The sequence below is a fragment of the Hermetia illucens genome, chromosome 2 (genome assembly GCF_905115235.1).
Source record: "Hermetia illucens chromosome 2, iHerIll2.2.curated.20191125, whole genome shotgun sequence".
Lineage (NCBI taxonomy): Eukaryota > Metazoa > Arthropoda > Insecta > Diptera > Stratiomyidae > Hermetia > Hermetia illucens.
The window spans coordinates 92,751,103-92,772,735 of NC_051850.1; the positions used below are offsets into that span (position 1 = coordinate 92,751,103).

The 21,633-nt window shown below is 41.4% G+C and overlaps 2 protein-coding genes across 6 annotated transcripts; one reads left to right on the forward strand and one right to left on the reverse strand.

Annotated features, from left to right (window-relative positions):
* Positions 1-109: 109 nt before the first annotated feature.
* LOC119649572 lies at positions 110-12,813 on the reverse strand. The gene is made up of 4 exons (XM_038051775.1): positions 12,379-12,813; positions 500-631; positions 300-443; positions 110-248 (listed from the first exon to the last, which is right to left on the reverse strand). Exons 1-4 carry the CDS (start codon positions 12,662-12,664, stop codon positions 172-174), a joined length of 639 nt encoding a protein of 212 aa, XP_037907703.1. The 5' UTR covers positions 12,665-12,813; the 3' UTR covers positions 110-171.
* On the forward strand, positions 12,743-21,600 carry LOC119649573. Of its 5 annotated transcripts, XR_005249155.1 has the most exons (4): positions 12,743-12,850; positions 12,906-13,041; positions 13,149-13,362; positions 13,572-13,669. XR_005249155.1 is itself a non-coding variant. In XM_038051776.1 (3 exons), the coding sequence occupies exons 1-3, from the start codon at positions 12,824-12,826 to the stop codon at positions 21,517-21,519; spliced, it is 306 nt and encodes a 101-aa protein (XP_037907704.1). In that variant the 5' UTR covers positions 12,790-12,823; the 3' UTR covers positions 21,520-21,600. The 5 variants fall into 5 exon arrangements, 2 of the variants coding, with proteins under 2 accessions (XP_037907704.1, XP_037907706.1); XM_038051776.1 differs by lacking the exons at positions 13,149-13,362; positions 13,572-13,669 and adding an exon at positions 21,382-21,600 and having other exon boundaries at positions 12,790-12,850; positions 12,901-13,041; XM_038051778.1 differs by having other exon boundaries at positions 12,790-12,850; positions 12,901-13,041; positions 13,149-13,671.
* The last annotated feature ends 33 nt before the right edge of the window (positions 21,601-21,633 follow it).

The window sequence follows — 21,633 nt, forward strand, 5'->3', positions numbered from 1 at the left end:
GTGAAAAAATAAATATGTTCGCGGTTACTATTATTTGCTACCAAATTGCCGATAATTATTCAATATATTTTTTGACTCTTTTCGAAAATATTAACAATTAAAAACGGCGTTGACAGGAAAAATAGTCTTTTAATTCTAAATATAATTTGATATTTCATGTTCTCTCTAGATTCAATTTTCAAATCCGACAAATAACTGGCATTGTCCTCGCCTGCTGTTGCAATCCGTATTTTTGTCCAGAAGAATATCTGCGAAATAAAAATTGATCAATTTGCTAATATCAAAGGACCTGCATTTACCTTCTGATTCAGTGCAGTTATAGAACCATCTACTTTTGTTTCTCCATGCATAAAGGCAAAAGGATTTAACTTCCGTTAAGTCGGACGCATCGGCCAGCAGGAGAGGTTCTGCTACACCGGGGATTGAAACATCCAAAAGTCCATCTAGAATTTATCCTTTTGAATATTTAGAGGCGTAAAAATGTATTCTTGGAATTTACTTGTTTTTTGTCGAACTACAATAGGCGTGGGCCAAAGTGGGGAGAGAATGTCAGTTAGATGACTCTCCAATCCCAATGTCGTGTCACTTGTGTTTCTTAGCCAGGAATACGTATTCCCTCCGCCTGCAATCACTGAAAGTGGAAGAAACATGAATATAAATATTTGGTTTTAGTGAGTGGACATTCTTTTACTTAAATTGTTGAGCATTTTATCAAAATAATAAATATACTACTATGAGTTGCAAATTTCAAAAAGTCAGAAACAGGAAGCACGGCAATTCAGCTACGAAAGGGTCGAAGCTTCAATTCTCAATATCGAACCAACTATCTTCAAGATTCAACGAGCTTACGAATACGAGAGTGAATGAAATAGGACACTAGTAAGGTGGAAGAGCACATAAGGGCATCCAAAGTAAAAAACAACCGTGAACGAAATCCCGAAATATGTGATTAAAATGTCTTCAAGGAGTCTCATACACACAAGGCTCGGCAGAAGGAAACTTCAACCACAAAGGAGAAGGGGCTACAGACTTGCCTGTCAGAACCTTCTCCTTCGCCCCTACCAGGAAAAGCGAAGAAAGGGAGCTGGTGATGTGGAAGCAACTGGTCTAATTCTATGAACCTGGGAGGCTTCCCAGTCGGCGATACCGGAAGGCGCTACGAAAGAAGGCCAAGTTTTTTGAGAATGAGGAGATGGGCGTTTTTCCACCACCAAGTGTGGCGATATCCAAAGATATCGGACGCAGAAAGCGTAACTTTCGGCAGAAGATGCGGACAAGCTAGTAACTCCGGTGACATTCACACTGGATGCAGCAGATTTCTCAGTTAGCGGCGCTTTTTATATCATACTTCACTCACGTATAGAAGCATAAATTAACCTGCAGCATGCCAAAACTTGTTCTTATCGACTAGCAAAGCTGGCAAAACTGCGGGACCCTCATTATATGATATAATTCTGGTACAAGAGACATGGGTTCGTTTCAGCAAAATCTGTGATATTGGATCAGTAAAGAGAGCTAGGGTTTTCTTCTATTAGAAATCCTCGAGACCGGGGGCGTATGTCCTGTTGTCAAAATTGTTAGAGGCAATCATGCTGGGGCAATTCTGTCCGGTGCCCGGATCACGGTCAACTTACAATACCAGGTTAATGGCAAGAGGAAAAACATTATAATTGCCTCTGCTTACCCTATGATTTTTTAGATCCTCCGCCAACGGAAGAGCTAAGGGATCTGGTAGTGTAGAATCAAGTGGCCTAGAACTCTCAATAGGTTGTAATGCGAATGTTCTGCATATTTATTGGAGTGGTAACAAATGCAATCCTAGAGGAGAGAAGCTGTTTGATTTTATCACTTCAGCTGGTCTGATGACGTAGGATGCGCCCCTATGTTCGTGGGGCCAAGAAGAAGTAAAGTAATTGACCTAACAGTCTGCACTTCGAAGTTGTTAGAGTTGATTAGAGATTTGCGAGTGCTAGAAGGAGTCTGACTCTCAGATCACGGTTACTGAGAATTTAGTCTATTGTAGGCGACCATTCTGTAATACAAAGGCGGGATCCTAGGAGCACGGATTGAACAAGGTGCAATGAACTTCTTGACAACAAAGTACAGTTCTCTCGCAACCAAGGACTCATTTGACGATAGAAGATCAATTGAAAACTCTGAATCGCACACTTTAAGAATGCTTTGAAAAGGCTTATACTATTTCCCGAGGCCAAAGCGGTGAAAGGGTTCCATGGTGGAGAACTGCAAAGACTCAGGAAATCAAGACAGACTTCTAAATATTGCTTGCAAAAGCAACAACACTGGTTAAACTACCGGAACTCATAGCGTGAATATAAGAGGCTTGTGAAACGTTCGAAACGAGTGTGCGGATGGAACTTTAACGAGCTTCAGAGTTCAGTCTATACAGGCTCTCTTGGAAGTACACCAGGCGGGAGAACAAAACTGGGAAAAAGAGAATTGGCGCAATTGGGATGCAGCGAAAGCGTTTGTTATAAATGAAAAAGCGAGAGTCGCTATACATTCCTTTCAATAATTCAAAGCATCTGGCATGGATGGCATCTATCTAGCAATGCTAAACGTGCGTATAGAGCACTTAGAGCTACTTCTAAGAACTATTTTTCGCGAATGTTTTCCTCTCTTTCTAGGTGCTTTTGCTTGCTCTTGCTACGTGCTTCCCTCTTGGCAGAAGGTTAAGGTAATCTTCATACCTAATTCTAGGAAAGATGACTATTCAAATCCAGAACTTCAGACAAATCAGCTTAATATCATTTTCGTTGAAATGTCTGGAGACTGGTCGCACCCACTAAATGGCAACCAACATGCCTACCTACGTTGAAATTCCAGTGAGTCTGCTCTTTACTCTTTGGTTATAAAGAGTGGAATTTGTATCGTGATTTGACGTCGGGCACCAGTCGACTCAGCTGTGAATGAGTACCTGAGTCGAATCAGGGTAATAATCTCGGGCGAGCGCCTTACTGACCACATTGTCTCTACAGTGTACTGTAGTGTACCGTTACGGTATTGCATGAAATGCTCAGCACACTTCAAGGCCCTGATCCAAATGGATTGTTGCGCTAACGATTATTATTATTATTATAAAGATAGAAAACGCAACTCTGAAAGGCCAATGCGCGATGGAGTGTTTGTGGACATTGAAAGAGGCGTTTAACTCTACGCCCTTCCAGATGCTATGTGATGCCGGCAAAGAGAATGGTTTAGTGATACTTTAATTAAGTGGATATATGGTATATTAACGAAGAGAATGTTGTGTGTTGGGTATCGATCGCTACCTAACAACGAAAGCGAAGAAAGGCTTCCCTCAAGGAAGTGTGCTATCACCACTTCTGTGAAGTATTTCGATCGACTCACTACTATGCAAACTACAAAATCTGCCAATACACGTTCAAACTTATGCGGAAGATGTGGCTGTGCTAGTTCTTTGTTGAGATCTCTGAACGTTATGTAGAAATGCACAACGCGCCGTTAATTTGATTGACAGTTTGTGCCTCAGGCATGGACTTTCGGTAAATTCAATTAAAACCACAATGGTATTATTTATAAAAAAGGGGAAACTGAATGGTTCATTCATGGCGGGAGAGAGGAGAGGTACAACCCTTTAACTCTCCGAAGATTTCACTTCTAGTAGTTATTCTAGACAAAAAGCTTCTTTGGAATAAAATTTTAACGAGCTTAGGCCTCAGGTAGTATTGTGGATATATGTTGCTATGATTAGATTAGATTTAGATTTTTCAGGCTGAAGTGTATGCGATCCTAGGGGCGGCAACCTGGATGATTGAGGAGCAAATAAAGGAAAGGTGCATCGCAACCTGTAGCGATAATCGAGCTGAATGAGGGCATTGTGTAGTCCTTTGATTACTTCAAAAATTGTTCAGGAATGTAGAAATCGATTGAACTTTGTTTCTAGATTCAATACGGTGTAACTACTCTGTCATTGTGGCGTAGAGGGAAATAAAATCGCGGATACTTTAGCAAAAGAGGGTTTCTCCATACCTAGACCGGAACCATCAATTAGAGTGTCAGAAACATTGGCTAATGCTGCTAAATACATCAAACTTTTCCTGTTAGAACCAAACAAATGTACTGCAAAATTTATTCAGTCGAAAAGCAGGAAAACTTGCAGAAATATGGTAGGCACCGTGACCGGTCATAATTCATTAGCTGGGCATATGTTCAGAATAGGAGTTATCCAAGATAATATGATACATGTCCATCTCTCTAATGAGAATGCGAGATCAACGGAACATTTTCTATGTGAGTGCCCCGCCCATGGACCCATCAGACATCAGATTTTTGGTGCTGATGTGCTACAACTGCCTCGGGTAGCATCACATCCAGTAGCGCAAATCCTGCGATGCATAAACGAATCCAGAATATTCCGTTATACGGGGGAATCGACTACAACGGACCTCTAAGGTCTGAGTGTTCAAAAACTTTGCCCCTCCCCGCCTTAAACACACATACACACCTTTCCAAAGCGCCCACAATAAGAGAATAAATCTGTGTGCTCTTCATTTCATTGGCGGAGGCTCCCAACCTACAGCAGCGGAAGCTAATGTGAAAGAAGACGAAACTTTTTGGCGATGCTGCACTATTAGGTGTGGTAATATCCAGAGAAATCGCGTGCAAATAAGCGGTAATCCAATTAGACCTATACTGGACGCAAGAAATTCTGCACTGCATTATGTCTACAAGGATTTGTAAAAGTAACTAGGAGCATACCAAAACTTCTCCATGTCTACTGGCAGCGAGGTTAACAAAGTTGTAGGAATGCCCTTCTATATTTCTGGTGCAAGGGGAACTGAAAGGTGAAAAAGAGACTCCAAGGTTATGCACAGTGATTACCTGTCTTAGAAAACCGGATGGGACTTTCACGAAATCCAAAGTTGAGTCTCTGCTTTTCGAACTACACCATCTGAGTGAACAGCGGATAGAAATAGAAGAGAAAGGTTGGTGGTTTCTGCGAGACTTTCAAAAGGCCATAGACGCGATGTGAGTCCCTATTTAAGACATCGTCGACGTTTTGGTACCCACAAATCCCTTTTAATCTCCTTTTACAATAAGCGAAAATACTCTGAGTGTATTCTTAAAAATCAATTCATAATGTCGGCTAAAACAGTACAAGTACGTGCTTGATTGAAGAGGTATTCCCCACATCAAAGTAGAATTAACTTCTGCGCGATTGTTCCCCCTACTGGCAACTATTCCAATAGGTCATTTACAGTAGAATTGGGGGGTAGTCTCTCAGATAGGCAGGTCGAATTCCGAAAAGCGAAGTCGATGTCTACATGATAAATATAATAACGAAAAGTGCGGAGGTAGCAATGGAGGCCAATAAATCTTGTGCGATGGCAAGGAATCTTCAATTCTGCAAAATAGATCAAATTATTTGAAAGTTCGCCAAATTATATACTCCCAACTATCTGGTGCGTGTTGTTATACAATCCCTTCTAGAGGGGTTGTTGTGTTATGATTCGGACCGCGAACATAAAACCTATCATAAGAACAGTGGGGTCCTCTCATAATGTAGAACAGCATTTTGACTTCAAAGCTTCCTCCTCATTGACTTCTTGTTCTTGAGTTCTTGGCTATAAAAAGTTGATCTCGTGCACGCAGAGTACAAAACTGAGATAGTTAGAATCGAAACCAAGAAATAGAACCTCCACGATATTCGCAAACAATACTCAAATACCTAGGAGTCATGATTGCCTAGAAACTACAAACCACGCCATGAGAAGTATAGCAACAAAATTATCTCGAGTAAATATTTCCCTGTCAGAATATTGGAAAATCTGTCGACTACTTATCCTGAGGGTTGTTAGCTCGATCTTGCTTTATGCAGATCTTATCTAAGCCTTAGGAAATAATGGGAGCTCCCAGCCTGTATGCTGGAATTGCAAAAGAGGCGGGACTTATCCATATATTCTTCTCAGGGAGGCAACGATCCTCTTCCTCCACAGAAAGAAGTCAAGTAACACTGAACATCTTCGACAAACTTGCAGTAATTGAAAGAATAATAAAACTTCCAGTTCAGAAACCTCCTGTTGGAATAAAGGGCGCCTTAATTTATAGAGTTCAGCCCATGTGTTCTCATACGAAAGATATAAAAAGTATATATAGATAAATAGTTTTAGTATGGTAACCGCCTTTTTCTAGAATTTATACATAGCTAATAACATGAAATGCACACATACTACTATGTGTGTAAAATACCCAATGAAAAATGTACATAATAGAATAATGGTTCAATTAATAAATATCTACTAAAAAGAAACAACAAATTCTTCGTTTACATATATACTTAGATGCACAGTTTGGAAGACTACAAAGTCTTGCAGAAAGAGAACGTATTAAAAAAAAATACGATTCCGATTTTAATTGAATTCTCTATATAAGTTTCCATAATCTCGTTATAAAAATTTTCGCGTGAAAGATACGCTTGTAACATACATTTTCCAATCAATTATAACCCTAACCCTTTAAACCTGTCTTTTTCTTCCGCTATAAAATTTGTTTTAGTGTAGAAAAGTTACGTTCACTCGACGCACCCATAACCGGTAATGTTAAGATTAACTTTCAAAGTTTAAAACTTTTAACGAAGATAGATCAGCTTGTAGGATATACTGAAATATTTCATGAAAAACTTGCCCTTAAGTCCGCTTCCGCTTCCCAAAATGAGTTCTGTTTTTAATTAAACGGTATCAAACAATTCCGCATATGTTCCCGATAGGATGCAATTTTCTTATACGAACGAACCAATAATATCATCAATCACACAAAATCAATGTAACCTCTCGTGGACCAGCCTCTTAAATACATTTTCGTGGATAAGTTACGTATAATTCAATTTTCGTTTCTAATAAAGTTTATAGCGTGTTATAAATCTTGTGTTGCCTTTAAAAAACCTTCCCGCTCGGTCCGAACACGTAATTCACTCTCTTGACCTGGGAACTGATTTCCGACAGGCTTCTAACTGCAAGGCTTCGGTCCAGGTTAAGGAGCGTCACAATGAACGGAGACGTCGGATATAGTGGAGAAAGATGCTTTCTATGAGTAATAAAACACGGCTCATGCGAGGCTTCCTAAAGGTGACATTGTGATCTGAATGCCAAGGTGGATCTCACAACACCTTGCGCGGGCATGTGATGGGGAAGAACAGTCTTTGTGACCGTAACGGTAATGGTGGCAGATTCGTGGATTTCTGCAACTTCCACCGCCTCGTCATTGGAGGGCACATTGTTCGAGCACAGAGCCTGTCATAAGGTCAGTTGGGTTTCAACTGATCGACGATCGACGCCGTACGGGCAATCATTTCGACCACTTCGCGATCAGCAGTAGACTTTAGATTTGCCGGCTGGATGTGCGTAAGAAGAGACGCGCTGACATCCGCCTCGAAAGAGATCACCACCTGATAGTCACTTACGTTCGCTTGCGTGTTACATCCACCACTTATTGCAGGGCCGGGGAGCCACGTCCCCCTAAGTTCAGCATCGACCGCTTACACGACCCAGCTGTTGCTCGACAGTATGAGGGTTACCTTGCTGATCGAGGGGCACATCTACTAAGTGAGCCGTCTGAGAATATCGAGGAGCATTGGACCGCCATCAAAAGTGCTCTTATTTCGGATGCTACACAGGTCGCCCGTCACGTCCTGAGGGGGTGTCATAGGATCAGGCTAACTGCGGAGTCATGGAAGCGGATCGGTGAACGGAAGGCATGGAAGACTCTAATGACCGTTGCAAGTGATGGAGGGTGTCAGGCGCTCAAGCTCTGACACCGAGCGAAATCTCGGAAAGTTCATCGTAGTGTACGCCGTGACAAGAGAGAATTTGCTATTGCGCTGGTCAGGGAAGCCGAAGATGCCACAGAAAGGAATGATTTCAGAACTGTATACCGCATCACGAAAGAGCTTGAATGAAGTCGCAAATCTTTCGATGGTGCTGTGAAGGACGTCAACAGTCTCCTCCACATTCACGATGATAGACAACTAAAGAGGCGGAGTAAACACTTCCCCAGGGTTCTGAACCGTATCACATCCGGTGAAGCTCTTCCTCTTATGGCTGAAATGGCTAGTCACCGTAACATGCGAATACGGACTGTTCCTCCAAGCATAAGAGAAATCATTTCGGCCATCAATGCACTCAAACGGAGTAAAGCCGCTGCGCTTGACGTTTTTCCCGCAGAATTATTTATCGCTGCACCTGCAGTTACTGCAGATGTGCTGCTTCCACTTGTGCGGAAATGTTGGGAATCCTACCGTCGCAAAATAATCCTGGAAAGCATCAAAGAACATCTCGAAGGCTAGATCGATAGTGAGCAGGCTGGCTTCCGCTCTGAATCCTCCTGCCTTCACCACAGAAACACACTACGGATCATTTTGGAACAGTGGCCGGAATTTAGAACTTTGCTGGTCCTGGTTTTCAGGGATTTCGAAAAAGATTTCGATATCGTGAACGTGGAGTATATCTGGAGTGCTCTACTTAGGAGGGGAATTCCGAAGAAACTAATAGCTAATATCAGAATGACATATAATGGCCGAGGTACCGCACCAAGGTAAAATCTCCGAGGATTTTGAGGTCCAAACTGGAGTCCGCCAAAGTTGTATCCTGTTACCGGTATTATTTCTTCTTGTTATCGGTGACACTCTTCATGCTGCCAACACGCTGATAACATCTGTTTGCTCTCTCACCGGGTCATGGACATGGCAGATCCACGATGTTAGCGTTCAAAGCCTTGAGGATGAATTTGAGTTTTCTTGGTCTTCCTCTCTAGGCTATTGGAGTCAGCGGTTCGGTGTTCGATGAGGTGCCGGCATTAAATTTATATGTTTCTTCCAGGGATTTAGTAGAGGTTACAGCCTTATCAGCTGGGTCAGCAATCCAATGGCCTTGGTCATCTTCGAGTGGTGTTTCTGGTAACCCAGTATTCTTCATACTGTTATTAACTTTTCAGATCGGGTAGTTGCAGGCAGCTGTATGGTCAAACGAAGGTATAAATCTCTGAACTTTAGTGATTTTTCCGTTACAAACTTCTTTTTTGAGATGCAGGGTGGCCTCAAAGAGTATTTTTTTTTTTTTGGTTTTGGGGATCGATACTTTTGCCATTCATGTTGTGCTTTACATTTGAAGCGCTACAAATACAGGATAGAATTCCTGGGGGCACTAGGGATCTATTTGGAGCAGCGTGGGGAGCCAGTGTGACTGATTCTGCACAGGTGGTGTCCGCCAAGAAAAGTATGGAATTATCGATGTCTTCGTTTGATTTAAGCTTGATGTTTGGGCAAAAGGTACTGTTAACAAATTTTTGAAACTTGCTCGCTTTGGTTTCCGGATTAGTTAGTTTCTCGGCTTCCATAAAGGCGTCAGGATTGCAGCTAAGGGTGATGATGGTAGCCGAGTGATCTGAGGAATGATATCACTGAAACTGGTGAACAACAGCATTGCGCCGCACTGCGAGCAATAGTTTCAGTGCTTCACCATCCAACAACATTGCGCCGCACTGCGGGTTCAGTACTTCACCATCCAAATAAAGTCCCCGCTCAGCTTCAGGTCGAATTTCAAAATATAAAATTTTCGGGAATTGACACCTTACATAGACCAGGCGCCATACCAGATAATGCCATTCCTAGGGAGTAATTGAAATTTTGAGCACAGTCACGTAAAAGCTTTCTGTTGTATGCAGTCGATTGCGACGATACGGCGAAAGTCATTCCAAATATGTTCAAATTTTTCAAATCACTAAACGAAGGAATCCCAAGCGTCTATACAATGTAGTTTCCGGTACGAAACTAAAAAAATATTGGAGTGGAATATGCGTGAGCTAAGTGGATTACCGCCGAAAGCAACAGCCATGCCACTATAATGAGCATGAATTTTGTGAATGTTATCGAAGAGGAGGTTCAACGACCTATAAACAGCTCGAAGAATTTCAGGAGTCCTTTTTCTGGAGTGAGTATACAATTTCTGGTACAAAAATCGAGTAATTAGTCAGTCGTAGGGATATCAAACTTCCGCACTTCGGAAATTATCTACGTTATCCCTAAAAAGGACGCAGTGCAGAATCCCGCCTACACCAGAACAATTACTAGTTTACCAACCCTCAGCAAATTCATAACGTTTGTTATCAGAGGATCAATGCAAACTTAGAGGCCAACAACATTCTCTCCGAGGAACAGTTCGATCAAAGGGTTAAAAATAGCAATTCATTATTAAATTGGTAGTTGTATGACGGGCAACTAGACACCAACGAAATATTTTGTTGTGATATCGATTCTATTAAATACCCATCCGCATATGTAGAGACATTTTCCAAGAGTACTCATTGAGTCCTCTTTAGTTTTTATGGCACTGAATCCCCTTTCATGGCTACTGAATGATGCTAGAAAGCGTGGTTTTACAATCAAATATGGCCAACGTGCAAGCGCGAGCTGACACACTTTATGTACAACGACCTACCTGACAAACGAAAAGGATTAACGAATGGCGCATTTTCTCATAATATGTACAATGTAAAAGTCCGAGATCCACAGACAAACCTGAGACTCTCCAAACTGATTGACCACGTGTTAATCGAAAGCCATGACCTCCCACCTTAGATGAATGAAAGAGCATAGAAGAGGGCAAAATAGACTTAGATCACTATCTCGTTGGCATGGTGCTCCGGGCTCGAACAACACACCGCCTAGAATCTCATCTGACAATCAGGTGAAAGTCAACACTGCAACCATCCACAGCACTCCGTAACACCTATAAGGGGAAATGCATGCGGCAATAACCGAGTCAACGGAGGTCCTGGAGATAAAGTATCGACAAATGATCTTTACAGCTTCCTGAAGAACTTTATTATTGATAATGCCACAAACATACTTGTTAAAAAAAAATCGGAACGACTGGTGATGATGATTGTGAGCTACCGGCGGAATGCTGCTTAACCGGCAATGCGGCAATATTAAAGAGGCAACTTTACAGACGGAACGAGGAATCCTGGGAGAACCAACGGGTTGAACCCGAGAAGTGCAGACAGCAACCGGAAGCCAGGAGGAAGAAGCCAAATATACCCCTGTGCTCATCGTGTCGAAACAAAGAGAAAAATCTGGAAAATGTGTTTCCCGACGGTTGGACTAGTCAACTGAGACCGATAAAGATGGGAGAATACAACTTTGAGACCGTTGATCATTAATTTTAACTAAGATCGGATATCACAACCGATAATAGCTATGACGACGAAAAACGTGCCCAATTGTTAGCAGCCTAAAGTCTATCTCAGCTTACAAAAACCATAAGGTTAGGTTGTGGATAAAATCCGACTTAGCAGGTGCGAATTATCCGGAAAGTTAATGAAAGCAATATCTATGGTAAAAAAAGACGTGGTAGACAATAAGCAAAAAATATTTAGTGAAAATTTTTTTACAAGTAGTAGCTTTCACATTATTCATGTTCAAATATGTCGTTTTTTCATTGAAAACCCAGTATTTTTTAACGATTTTTCGCAAACAACTCGAAACATACATTTAATGTAGAGATATTATTAAGAAGAAACGAGCCATATTAAATTACAAAAAGAACGAAACTTTACATTTTTTATAGGTGCAATATAGACTCAATAAAAACAAAACCTGGTTGTCTCATATATATTGAAACTAAGCCGAATCCCTTGAGAATTTAATGTATTTAAGCCCTCGCAATAAATTCTGAAAATTTGGCGGATACACAGTGTGTAATTTAAAGAAAAGTCTTTAGTATCAGTTCTACATGAAATGCATAGTTTTCGAGTTATTTGCGAAAAACTGCTGAAAAACACACGTTTTTTTCGATAAAAAATTACATTTTGAACATGAATAACTCGAAAACTACTACCTGCACGAAAAATTTTCACTAAACACTTTTTGTTTAGAATTGACCATTTTATCGATTTCTGTGGTTATTTTGAAAAACAAAAATTTACACCCCCCGGTCCTGACTGAAAGAATTCGGAAGTTGAAAGTTTTAATGACTGGACTATCCATCAATCATGCTTGAATATAAATATAACTAGTGTAGAAAAAGCTTGGAAACGTCATTAAATTGATAAAATGTTGGTTACAAGAAGAAAGAACCCTTAAAAACTGAATAGCCAAAGATAAAAAATCACAATCCTGACACTACCCCAGGTTGGGCGCAATTACAGGCATATGTCATTTTACAATAATGTTATAATGTCATTGTAAGACTATCTTAACTGTTGCCTTGGTTATCTTCAATCTAGTAATGTAATGCGTAGGTGTCAAAAGGTTATCTGACCCGATTTTTTCGTTGGGAAACCACAGATAAAGTAAAGTGTTTCCGAGAACTGGATTTTTTAGTTGAATCGTGTACTACTTGCCCGCTGTATACCGAACAGTTCCTTCGCCATATCCATTAGTAAGCACAATGTTTGCATCATTGGTAGCCATTACATAGAACTTCAAATGGAGCTTATATTCTTTCGTCTGGTAGTTTTTGATCGTTTCTAGGGGGAAAAAGTGCAGACACTTATGCGAATCTATATCAAACTCCTGACATGTTGCTAACTTCGAAAATGGCACTGGATTCCTATCATGGACACTATCACTGAATCGCGCACAGAATAGAATAAAAGTTACAAAAATCACTATTCCCGTTGCGTACATTTTTCGATCGGAGAAGCTGGCTTCACACTGAAAGCAACTTGTAAATTCTCCAAGACGACTCGTTTGATAATATTCTTGGTAGCTTGATAATGTGATTCACTGTCTTTATTGACCGACCGGTTTTCTCAGACGCCAGGAAACCCAGTAGTTCCAAGTATCATGCATTATTTCATTTCGGCGCAAAAGGTCGTTTTACTTTTGTCTATTTCAATTCGTTTTCCTACATATATGAATAGAACAGGTTCATTGATTGTGATGACCACAATCACATCACGAAACATCTTTGCATCTCAGATTTACCTTTGATACTTTACATTCCAATAAACGTTCCTGACAAACAGTTGCTGAGCTTCTTACTTAGCATTAGTAAGTTAAAGGTAAGAAGATATACTAAAGTATGAAAGAGCTGAAAGGCGGAGCAAAGTCAAGAAGGTGTTTCGTACTGTAATTCAGTATCCATTTTACTAATTGTGTTTTTACCTAGATACATCCCGCGACAAAGAGATCGTTCATATTATAATGATTAAAGGGGTTATTTACTGTTGCAATTTTCTTGATTTTTTTCCGACAACTTAGTAACTGTTTATTAAAAAAATGTCAGCAGCATCGATTGATACATGTTGTGGGATATTTATAAAAAATAAAGTTTTGAGAAAACAATTTTAAAATAGCGGATGGGAATGGCTTGCCCACCGTAAGTCATTCCCAGAAAAAGCAGAAAAAGTGCTGCCACACGAAATCTCAATAACAGTTTATCCAAAATCAAAATTTCACAAAATTCCATTAGTATATCGTATTGTTCACGCCACGGTTTTAACAAAATGTTTACTTTTTCGAGTTGTTAAATTTTCAATTTTTTTACTTAAAAAAATATAGCAAAACCAAAAATCCTTAAGTTAACGACTAGCTATTATCATAATAAATAAGTGGTAAAAATTTGGCGTTGATTGGCTTAGTGGTTTTCCCGTAATCGTGTCCACCGCGAAGGACTTTCACAAAAACACAATTCTGAGGTAAGTTTCAAGTTTGGGTTTTTCATATTAAAAATTTATTTATTTACTTACGTCGAGTCGTCGGTTCCAGTCATACAGTATTCTTTTTACAGATTCCAAGCATCGATTTGATGCTGGCTACAAGCCAATATAGTTTCTCTTGTAGGCCCAACTACAAGCAGCGTACACAACACGAAGTTTCGAAAGTCTATACACAACTAAGCGGGAGCTGTGAGGTAACGCGTTTTAAATAACAATAACTTCGGACCTAAAGCTTCAATGGTTATGAGACTTGGTGAGAACTTCTTGAGATAATGAATGCAATAACATTTTTCGATTTTCACTGCCATCACTACTGTACATATATATATAATCCCCCAAAGGAAAGCCCAGTGATTAAAGAGAAACTAAGTATGTGGAATAATGTTTCAAAAGGGCTGAGGTACATTATGATATGGCTGATTTGCGGAAATAATAATAACTTTACATATTCTGGGAAATTTTAATAATCGGGCTTCTCACACACGTCGCAGAACTATAGGACAATAACGGTTTTTAGTGGGTAACACCACTGTAAACGTAAACGGAAGCTAGACGCTTCAGGCATGAACGGTTCCGTGTATTCCTTACATAAGTGCATATAAGTGGCCATTCGTCCCATTTGTACCTAACTCGTAACGCTTATTCATTTATTTTATCAAACCATTCACTTTAGTATGACTCTGACTTTAAAGTCTTAAAATGCACCAAATTTGCACAAAAATAACAACTTTGCTCTATTATGTGATTATGTACGTGTTTCCACCAAAGCTGGAACTATCATGCTCTATAGTATAGCCTATATTGATGCAAAGGTTAATGATTCTAGAGAACTTCCCAGTCAATTTCTAAAAAATATACTTATAATAAAAATAAATACTATTATTAAATTTCTTTAAACCGGGTATTGATATGGAGAATATTTCAGGGCTTAGATACATTGTGCGCGGACTACCAATTTTCTTTCTGACTTTTCGGTTGGTAGTTTCTGATAATGGGTCCTTCAGGTAACTGACCTTTTTCGGACCCTCGCACTCCTCCCAGTTATATGCAATTGGGGCCTTTCATTTGATACCTTACATGGCTATATTCGGTGAAAAAATGTGCACCCCTCTTTTAGGTGTACGGGGACTCCTGATTAAGTGTTACGTGCAGCAGTGTAATTAACGCATGCGTGTGGGTTCCCAGTTTCAACCTTTCTACCAGATTTCGTGTCAACAGGTATAATCGTTTCTGAGAAAAAAGCATGTGGCAGACAGACACCCTCTAAGGAGTTGCTAGATCTCCCGTTAGGCACGACTGCCGGTGGCGGATCGGAGCACACCTATTGATGTGTGGTTGATCATCTCTGGTATGTGGACCAAAATGGCTCTGGGAAAGATACACAGAAATAAAACCAACATGGAAGATGAGAGAAGGAGTAAAGTTATAGTCTAAGGATCGAGAATCTAGGCAAAGGCGGCTTTTGGTATTGAGCAAGCGGACGCCCCGCCGTCGATAATCATCATCATCATCATTATCATCAACGGCGCAACAACCGGTATCCGGTCTAGGCCTGCCTTAATAAGGAACTCCAGACATCCCGGTTTAGCGCCGAGGTCCACCAATTCGATATCCCTAAAAGCTGTCTGGCGTCCAGACCCACGCCATCGCTCCATCTTAGGCAGGGTTTGCCTCGTCTTCTTTTTCTACCATAGGTATTGCCCTTATAGACTTTCCGGGTGGGATCATCCTCATTCATACGGATTAAGTGACCCGCCCACCGTAACCTATTGAGCCGGATTTTATCCACAACCGGACGGTCATGGTATCGCTCATAGATTTCGTCATTGTGTAGGCTACGGAATCGTCCATCCTCATGTAGGGGGCCAAAAATTCTTCGGAGGATTCTTCTCTCGAACGCGACCAAGAGTTCGCAATTTTTCTTGCTAAGAACCCAAGTTTCCGAGGAATACATGAGGACTGGCAAGATCATAGTCTTGTACAGTAAGAGCTTTGACCCTATGGTGAGACGTTTCGAGCGGAATAGTCTTTGTAAGCTGAAATAGGCTCTGTTGGCTGACAACAACCGTGCGCGGATTTCATCATCGTAGTTTTTATCGGTTGTGATTTTCGACCCTAGATAGGAGAAATTGTCAACGGTCTCAAAGTTGTATTCTCCTATCCTTATTCTTGTTCGTGTTTGTGTTTGACCAGTGCGGTTTGATGTTGTTGGTTGATTCGTCTTCGGTGCTGACGTTGCCACCATATATTTTGTCTTGCCTTCATTGATGTGCAGCCCAAGATCGCGCGCCGCCTGCTCGATCTGGATGAAGGCAGTTTGTACGTCTCGGGTGGTTCTTCACATGATGTCGATATCGTCAGCATAGGCCAGTAGTTGGGTGGACTTGAAGAGGATCGTACCTCTTGCATTTACATCAGCATCACGGATCACTTTCTCGAGGGCCAGGTTAAAGAGGACACATGATAGCGCATCCCCTTGTCGTAGACCGTTGTTGATGTCGAATGGTCTTGAGAGTGATCCTGCTGCTTTTATCTGGCCTCGCACATTGGTCAGGGTCAGCCTAGTCAGTCTTATTAATTTCGTCGGGATACCGAATTCTCTCATGGCCGTGTACAGTTTTACCCTGGCTATGCTATCATAGGCGGCTTTAAAATCGATGAACAGATGGTGCAACTGTTGTGCATATTCCAACAGTTTTTCCATCGCTTGCCGCACAGAGAAAATCTGATCTGTTGCTGATTTGCCTGGAGTGAAACCTCTTTGGTATGGGCCAATGATGTTCTGGGCGAATGGGGCTATCCGGTCTAGCAAGATAGTGGAGAATATCTTATAGATGGTACTCAGCAACGTGATACCTCTATAATTGCTGCACTGTGTGATATCTCCTTTTTTATGTATGAGACAGATAATGCCTCGTTGCCAATCGTCAGGCAATGATTCGCTGTCCCATATCTTGAGCACAAGTTGGTGAACCACTTGGTGTAACTGGTCGCCTCCATATTTAACCAATTCGGCTGTAATTCCATCGGCTCCTGGCGACTTATGATTTTTTAGCCGATGAATTGCACGGACTGTTTCTCCTAAACTTGGTGGTGGCAGTATTTGTCCGTCGTCTTCAGTTGGCGGGACCTCCAATTCGCCGATGTTCTGGTTGTTCAGTAGTTCATCAAAGTACTCAACCCATCGCTCTAATATGCCCATTCTGTCGGAAATCAGATTTCCCTTTTTGTCTCGGCAGGATGAGCATCGAGGTGTGTAAGGCTTCATCCTGCTGACTTGTTGGTAAAACTGCGCCTGGTGCGGTTGCTCCCTGTACTTTTCTAGTTCATAGACTTGTTGGTTCTGCCAGGCTTCCTTTTTCCGTCTGTGAAGTCGCTTCTCCACTCGACGGAGTTCGTGATAAGTCTCTGCGCGTGCCCGCGTTCTTTGAGAATGCAACATTACTCGGTATGCGGCATTCTTCCGTTCCGTTGCTAGCTTACATTCATCGTCAAACCAGCCGTTCCGACTCCTTTTGCGGCTGGGGCCAAGTATATTTGTGGCCGTATCCATGATAACGTTCTTCAGGTGGTTGTGAAGATCATTAGTTGATGCTTCATCTCCAGGTCCTCTATTGACTGCGGTTATTGCGGCATCCATTTCCCTCTTATAGGTGTCGCGGAGGGTTGTGTTGTGGATGGCTTCAGTGTTCACTCTCACCTGATTGTCAGAGGGGATTCTAGGTGGTATTGTTATTCGAGCTCGGAGCACCATGCCAACGAGATAGTGATCCGAGTCTATATTGGCCCCCCTATATGTTCTGACATTCATCAAGGCTGAGAGGTGGCGGCGTTCGATCAACACGTGGTCAATTTGGTTGAAAGTGGTCCCGTCTGGAAAGGCCCACGTATGTTTGTGGACCGCTTTCCACGCAAACCAGGTACTTCCAACAACCATTTTGTGTGACCCTGCTAATTGAATAGTCCGCAGTCCGTTATCATTTGTTTTTCCGTGTAAGCTATGGGAGCCAACGTATCGCCTGAATACGGGCTCCTTCCCTACTTGGCTGTTAAAATCCCCAAGTATGATTTTAATATCATATCTGGGACAGGCTTCGAGGGTTCGTCCTACTGCCTCGTAGAAGGTATCCTTCTCCGACTCTGCAGTCTCCTCTGTAGGGGCGTGAACGTTTATGAGGCTTATATTTCTAAACTTGCCTCGCAAGCGCAGAGTGCATAGCCGTTCGCTTATGTTTTCAAAGCCGATAACAGCAGGTTTCATTTTTTGGCTGACTAAGAAACCTACTCCAAGCACATGGTTTACTGGATGACCGCTATAATATATGGTGTAGTGGCTCTTCTCCAGGAAACCGGTCCCTGTCCATCGTATCTCTTGCAACGCTGTTATATCAGCCCTATATTGGGACAGGGTATCGGCTAGCTGCTCGTCAGCTTCATCTCTGTACAGGGAGCGTACGTTCCATGAGAAAATGCGCAAATCGTTATTCCGTGTTCGTTGCCGGGTCCGTCGTTTTAAAATCCGTCCTGTCCGAGGCTCCTGTTGTGGTTTCGTAACAAGTTGTTTTCCGTGTAGGGTTGTCAGCCCTACCCAACCTACCGCCGTGGATAATGAATATTGAAAGTGTTGTTCAAGTGAAGCAAGACCTTGCCAAGAACACCAATGGCTTGGAGTAAAACTGGTTGAGCTGTCCGAGATCATTAAGGATAAGCACAACATGAACCACGTTATCAAAAACATGGTGAGAGCCATTAGGTTTCTCTATTATAGGTAGTAGGAAGGAGGAAGAGAACCCAAGCAAAAACTGAAACCACTCTTCCCAACAATGTCACAGGCGACTCACGCGACACCTAATTGTAGTGCCATCGACTTGCCACCAAATAAAAGTGTGCGGGAAAAATATTCTTTAGGAAAACAGCAGACGCTTTAGGCGAAAAAAAGCACAATAGGAAGAAAGGAAGAAGCCTGACCCCCAAGTGCAATTGTTAGCAACCGAAGTGCTGAGGGAACCGGAAATGGTGGATGGATCAAGCTTATTCACAAAAAGGCGAAGAAGAAATCGAAGGTGTGAATTCGCCCAGAGATAATTGTAGTAGTAGTAGTAGTAGCTAATCCAATTTAAAAGATTTAGGAGGAGAATTCTCTCCATGTCAGCAAAATGCGAAAGACCCAGAAAGCCGATCCCATGTTTGAGTTGAAAAAATCCTGCTTGAGCAAAACTGGCGGCTTTTGTAACCAAGTTAACAACTCACTTGGGAAGAATGTGACCGTGCTGATATAAAAATATGACATCTACATACAGTGCAAGGATCTCCACGAAATGATATTCATAGGAGAAATTTACACTGCGTTGAAAGAGCAATTTACGTTGGAAGAACTGGGTGAAGAACCTATTACAAGTCTGAAGGAATCAGTGGAGGCAGCGCAAAAGCTAGTAGGGGTGGTGAAATCTCGAATTGGATGAATTGTCTGCTCTCTCAAAGGCCTAGTTTAAGCGCCTCATGGTTGAAAACTTCGCAAAGAGATGCACCAACCGCATTAATCGGTCGTTCTACCAATGCAAAAGATGTAAGAAGAAAGACCATATTGCCAAGGAAAGTAAAAACTTCAATCATTGCAGGTTCGCTCATGATTTACATGAGCTATCCACCCACGAATCTGATATGACGAGTCACCATCATCTACGGCGCAACCCCATAACGATCGCGGATATGCTCATTTCGGTCCGTGAACTCATGTGAGTTCTAGGGGGTTTTAGGTAAGTACCTGTTTCGTGGACTTAATCCCACGGTCTTCTTAAGACACGGATTGATTTTGTGACCACAATCAGAGCCCCGCTAACGACGAAATCTATGAGCGATACCATGACCGTCAGGTTGTGGATAAAATCCGGCTCAATAGGATACGGTGGGTGGGTCACTTAATCCGTATGGATGAGGATGATCCCACCCGGAAAGTCTATAAGGGCAATATCTATGGTAGAAAAAGAAAACGGGGCAGACCCTGCCTAAGATGAAGCAACGCAAGTGTAGCGGTTTACCGACCATATATTCTCACTAAATTTCGTGATGATAGCCCCAGTCGTTTCGAAATAAATCTCACGTGACAGACGGACGAGCAAGCGGACAGACAGACAGGGAACTGATTTTAGTGAGGTTTTGTTTCAACAATATCTAAAAATCAACAAACCCTTCCGTACCTGCAGCGCAGAACTTCCGGTCTCCGACTTGTTCCTTATTTAAAGCGAGGGAGACTATACACAGGAGGTAAAACTCGAAAGAAAAAGCTGAACCAAAGAGGAACCATCTGGTTTGACGCCGAGTCAAAGCGTAAAGTATTGTTTGTTGTGTTTCCACAGCACTTCTGTGGGAGCGAATCCATGTATGTACAACTAGTAACAAACAACCAAAAGGAAATTGATAAAGTACCATTGCGATATTATTCGGATCCCCGCCTTCTACGATTGATTTGGCACCAAGCCGGAAAATTTCTACAACAACTGTACCACGTGCACTAACCCCATCACACAAATGAGAACCAATATCAATTAGAATGAACAGAACAGTTCCAAGATCTTAGCCTTTTTCGAATGGTAACGTTCAATTTCCTAAAGTGTTATATTGTTACAAATTGCTTTATGCTGTGAGCAACCGTTTTTTCTTCATTTATTCCAAATGTGTAGTTTCTACCTCGAGCCTCCTGCCTAAGGCTTGATTTCAATTTCAGATTTTTCCAAGTCAGTTTCAGAATTTTCCAAGTCAGTTTCAGAATTTTCCATTTCAAATTCAGACTTGTCCATTTCCAATTCAGATCTTTTTTCAATAGTTTACTATAAAGTTCTATAGCAACTTTTTACTATTGGATAAGGATAGAGCTGCGATTCTTTGAAAAAATCTGGCCTGCCCATCAATTTTCTACCATTATTTGCTTTAATGAAGCGGTCTGTGAATATAATGGCCCAAAGGGATCCTCTAGGCCGGGTAAGTGTCAGAAAGTAAAAGCAACGCCACAATTTAAACTCCTTAATACTTGGAAAGTCCTGTCGGTTGTCGGTAGACGTTAAAGATTTTCTAGTTAACGGCAGAATTAATTTCAGTCATAATCACACGATTTTATATCTAGAGCTCATTAAAAAAACAGCAAATTGCATTAAAACAAATAAGAAGCTCATTAAAACAAATAATGATAGAAAGATGATGAACTGCTCAGATTTTTCTCCAAGAACCAGTGGTAGAAAGTTGATATAGAAAATCTGAAAAAGAACTGGGAAAATCTGAATCTGAATTCTGAAACAGAAAATTTGGAAATTGTTAGTTTGGAAATTTCTGAAATTAGTTTCGAAAATTCTGAATTTATTTGTAAAATTCTGAATTAGACTTAAAAAACCTTTGATTCGATTGTATAATACTTAGTTCATTATTGAGGAGACTTAGTGAACAATGTCGTCATGAACTAGTCACGGTATCCAATGTACTCAGCGTAGTTTGGCGGAGTCTTCGTGTTCGAAATTGTTGGACTACCAAGGGTACTGTGTGGAAACATTCCACCTGAAGAGCTTAGGTATTCCTTCAGCATTTTTGAATATTTGCGAGAAATTCCCAGGTAATATTAGTATATCATGATCGTGATTCATAATTAAATATAGTGCCGATTGCATACCTTCCACTTACCTTTTTTCTTTTCAGTCCGGCCATGACGAATCAATTACCAGAGCACCTGTTCCGGCTTTTTTAACATACGCTGAGGAAAATGATGTCCATGGAACTGGTGCTATACCCGAAGTGCGGTGCTCCTTTCGTCTGGTTTCGGTCACCTCATTGTGAAAGCAGCATTGGTTTCAACACGGTCGCTCGACTTTGACCAATTTGTTGAAATGCACCAACTCTGTCGGTTTCTGAATACAATAAACGACATCCATACAATCTACCATATATTGA

What these genes read in the sequence shown, in the direction of transcription:
- LOC119649572 (XM_038051775.1), bottom strand. Translation starts at nt 12,664, where the DNA reads ATGTACGCAACGGGAATAGTGATTTTTGTAACTTTTATTCTATTCTGT. An exon ending in AACTGTTCGGTATACAGCGG is followed by an intron (nt 632 to 12,378) that starts GCAAGTAGTACA and finishes TTCCACTTTCAG; the next exon opens with TGATTGCAGGCGGAGGGAAT. An exon ending in TGTAGTTCGACAAAAAACAA is followed by an intron (nt 444 to 499) that starts GTAAATTCCAAG and finishes GATAAATTCTAG; the next exon opens with ATGGACTTTTGGATGTTTCA.
- LOC119649573 (XM_038051776.1), top strand. Translation starts at nt 12,824, where the DNA reads ATGCATTATTTCATTTCGGCGCAAAAG. An exon ending in ATTTCATTTCGGCGCAAAAG is followed by an intron (nt 12,851 to 12,900) that starts GTCGTTTTACTT and finishes ATATATGAATAG; the next exon opens with AACAGGTTCATTGATTGTGA. An exon ending in TTAGCATTAGTAAGTTAAAG is followed by an intron (nt 13,042 to 21,381) that starts GTAAGAAGATAT and finishes TTTTCTTTTCAG; the next exon opens with TCCGGCCATGACGAATCAAT.